Raw genomic sequence first — 3154 nt, 5'->3', positions numbered from 1 at the left:
AAAAAATTCTCGAAGCTGTAAAAAATGCTCAATCTTTAAATTCGAGCATCATTCGTAAACGTCACGGTATTATCGCTGAGATGGAAACAATGTTAAAATTATGGTTTGATAATCAAGTTAATTTGAAAAATTGTATAATAATATAATTTGTTATACATATGTATTATCTAAGATTTTATTAAACATTTTTTTCTAAATTATTGTTTTCTTTAATCTCCGGCCCCAATTGAAAATTATTTGTATGCATTTATATGCGAAATTATACCCCGACTTACGCGAATTCGACTTACGCGGTTACCGCTCGGTCCCATCTATCGCATAAGTTCGGGGTATTACTGTACTTAATAAATTCTATACGTAATTAAATTAATTTCGTAAAACATACCCATATCCCTCAAGTAATGCTTCCATTCGCATCAAAGTATCCCAATCCTTCGACGATGATTCGTCTTTTAACCATTCTTGAACAGCTTTACGGTTGTGCTGGGTATAATCAGACAAAACAATTTCCGAGAAATATTTACTCGGGGCTGCCATTCTGTGAACGGTCGGGCCACATCCTACGTCAAGAATTCTCTTCCCTCGAAAGGCTTCTGTTACAATGAAAAGAAAGATTTACTTTAGTTCTCAAAATGAATCAAAACACTAAATGAATTTTTTGTATTGTTTCATTAGAATAGGAAACTGCCAACTCGAGATTATCTTTAAAATAAAAACATAAAAAGACGTTTCAATACAAATTTCTTCAAATTTTCCTACATGAATTTTCATATAAAATTCAAATAATATCATTAAAATGTATATTATTTATTTTGATATTTGTATGACATATTCAGAACAGGTGCGGGTTACCAAATTTAATATAATTTTTATTATTATATTTCAACAATAAAATTAAAATGCTCGGCTATTAAACAATTAATCAGAGTGTAATTTGTCTAAATCTGTAATCTAGTCGTTTTTCTTACAATAAAATTTTAATTATTATTTTGAAATTATACGTAATTATTACAGAATTACATAATAGAGTCATTCCACGAGAAAAACTTTAATAATTTTTTTTGTATGATAATTATTAGAGCCATAAGCAAGCCTATGTACAGTACAGTACTGTGTAATTAAAATATAATTTATTTTCTCTACAAAATAATCAATTAAACATAAATACATGTTATTATTCGTTATATTATGTCAATTTATTATTTAATAATAGAATTTTTTGATTTCGTGAATTTTTCCTTGTCTAATAGATTTAAGTGATTTTATTAGAGAAATATTTACCAGCGTGAATTGTTATTTAAATTAAAACTTACCATCGCGAAATATTTGATGCAGACAAAATGAAGCAAATTCTTCCATTTCTATCACTTTATTGAGAACATTACTTCGATAATTGTCGGTAAAATTTCGATCTTTGTACAATTTGGAGAAAGCATATTTATCACCAGAGTCAATTTCCATTACTGCTGTTTATAATGTGCACAAGCGAGTCTAAATTAAAGAGTAAGTCTGCATTAAATAAATATCATTATAACAACAGCAAGTAAAAAAACAATATAAACCTATATATAAATACAGTATAATAATAAACACAATAACTATACAAAAAGCATTAAATTGATTTATGCAATTATGATAGTATCTACTTTAATGGTTTAGGTCGATTGTGCAGCGAAGAAATCTCTCTTTTCGTAAGTTCAAATCAAATTCAAATCTTGTAATCTGGTGCCAGAACAGAATACAATAAATAAAAATATGACAATAACTACAATAAATTAGGAAAAGAAAAATGTGGCATATAAGTATAATTGCAGTTCTATAAATCCAAATGTAGGTCGTTTATTTTAAAGAAGTCAAAAAATTGATAAAAATCGAATTAAAAAGAGATTTTCGATGCATGATATATATAAAAAAAGAAAGAATATAAAAAATAGCTGTTTTAAAGTCTTGGTCTCTGATTTAATACGGAATGCGGAAGAAAAAAAGACGTGAGGTTTTTCACTAGTTTTATGTTTTATAACTTAATTTTAACCCAAATGTATATGTGGAAGCAATCTGTCGGGAGTTAAACAGATGTCGCAATTCCAAAACCTTGTAATAACGAGAAACGTGAAATTAGTAGTAATACCAGCCGTTTACTTCAAAAATCCAGATGATCATCCCATGTTTAGGATTTACACTGACGGTTCCAAGATGGGTGACGATGTGGGTGCCGCTTTTGTAGTTCACTCCAACTTAGGCTACGAGCTCCACAACGCTTGTTTCCATCTAGGTACACGCTGCTCATTATACGAACTTAATTCACATTAGGTGTAGGAAGGACAAAAGACACTATTTACGCTGTCCCACTTATTCTGACAGTAGGGTAGCTTTACACGGGATTGCCAAGTCTGATAGCCGCTTAAAACTCGTCCATCTCATACACCACATTCTCAGACACTTAGACAACATTAGAATAGATTTCCAATGGATCCCGGGTCATGCGGGATTCTCGGCAACGAGACCGCTGACCGTCTTGCCAAACAAGCTGCAAAGTCTTCAGTCACTAGTACATTCAGTTACATTCCTACCACGTACATCAACAATCGCGTCAAGAAGCAAATCTTCATTCTCTGGCAAGACCGCTGGGACCGTGGCACCACTGATAGGCTCACCTATATTTTCATCCCCAAGGGTGACACTACTGCGACTCTTTGACACTTTTACCTCAGTTCCATCCTGACTCAGCTACTTATAGGACACGGCAATTTTAAGCAATACTTGCATAGATTTAACCTCGGGGACAATTCACAATGCGATTGTGGTATTCGGGAAAACCAAACACCACTTCACTTAGTTTTTCGCTGCAATAGGTACAATCACATTAGGGATAGTTTAATGAGAGCTGCTATTTTTGAAGGGTACAACTGGCCTCGCAACCCGCACCATCTCATTTACAGGCGTACAATGTTCCATCAACTACTCTCTCTCATTCATATCCTTTAATGAGACACAAATAAGTTATAAGTTATACTCATGTAATCACTATATTTAGTACTGACTAATCTTAATAACAAAAATATAGTTAATCGTTTACGGTCTTTTCTCGGTAGTGCAAATTTTTCAATTATTTTTGAGCTTATTATAAGTAACAGTCAGTTCTATTGATCAAATC

At 32.0% G+C, this 3154-nt stretch overlaps 1 protein-coding gene across 2 annotated transcripts in view; it reads right to left on the bottom strand.

Moving 5' to 3' along the window:
* The window catches only part of LOC111617186 (nicotinamide N-methyltransferase-like), a 3955-nt gene extending 2470 nt beyond the window's left edge, over positions 1-1485 (bottom strand). For both annotated transcript variants that reach the window (XM_023358516.1, XM_023358515.1), the window contains exons 1-2: positions 1314-1485; positions 386-593 (exon numbers count right to left, since the gene is read on the bottom strand). In XM_023358516.1, the coding sequence (XP_023214284.1) occupies positions 386-593; positions 1314-1461 (356 nt within the window). In that variant the 5' untranslated portion in view covers positions 1462-1485. The remainder of the gene's footprint in view (positions 1-385; positions 594-1313) is intronic.
* Between the last annotated feature and the right edge of the window lie 1669 nt (positions 1486-3154).

Source organism: Centruroides sculpturatus, unplaced genomic scaffold (genome assembly GCF_000671375.1).
Source record: "Centruroides sculpturatus isolate CEXI.00-Female unplaced genomic scaffold, Cexi_2.0 scaffold4760, whole genome shotgun sequence".
Classification (NCBI taxonomy): domain Eukaryota; kingdom Metazoa; phylum Arthropoda; class Arachnida; order Scorpiones; family Buthidae; genus Centruroides; species Centruroides sculpturatus.
Note: the sequence above shows the minus strand (reverse complement) of the source record. Positions and strands in the feature narration are given on the sequence as shown.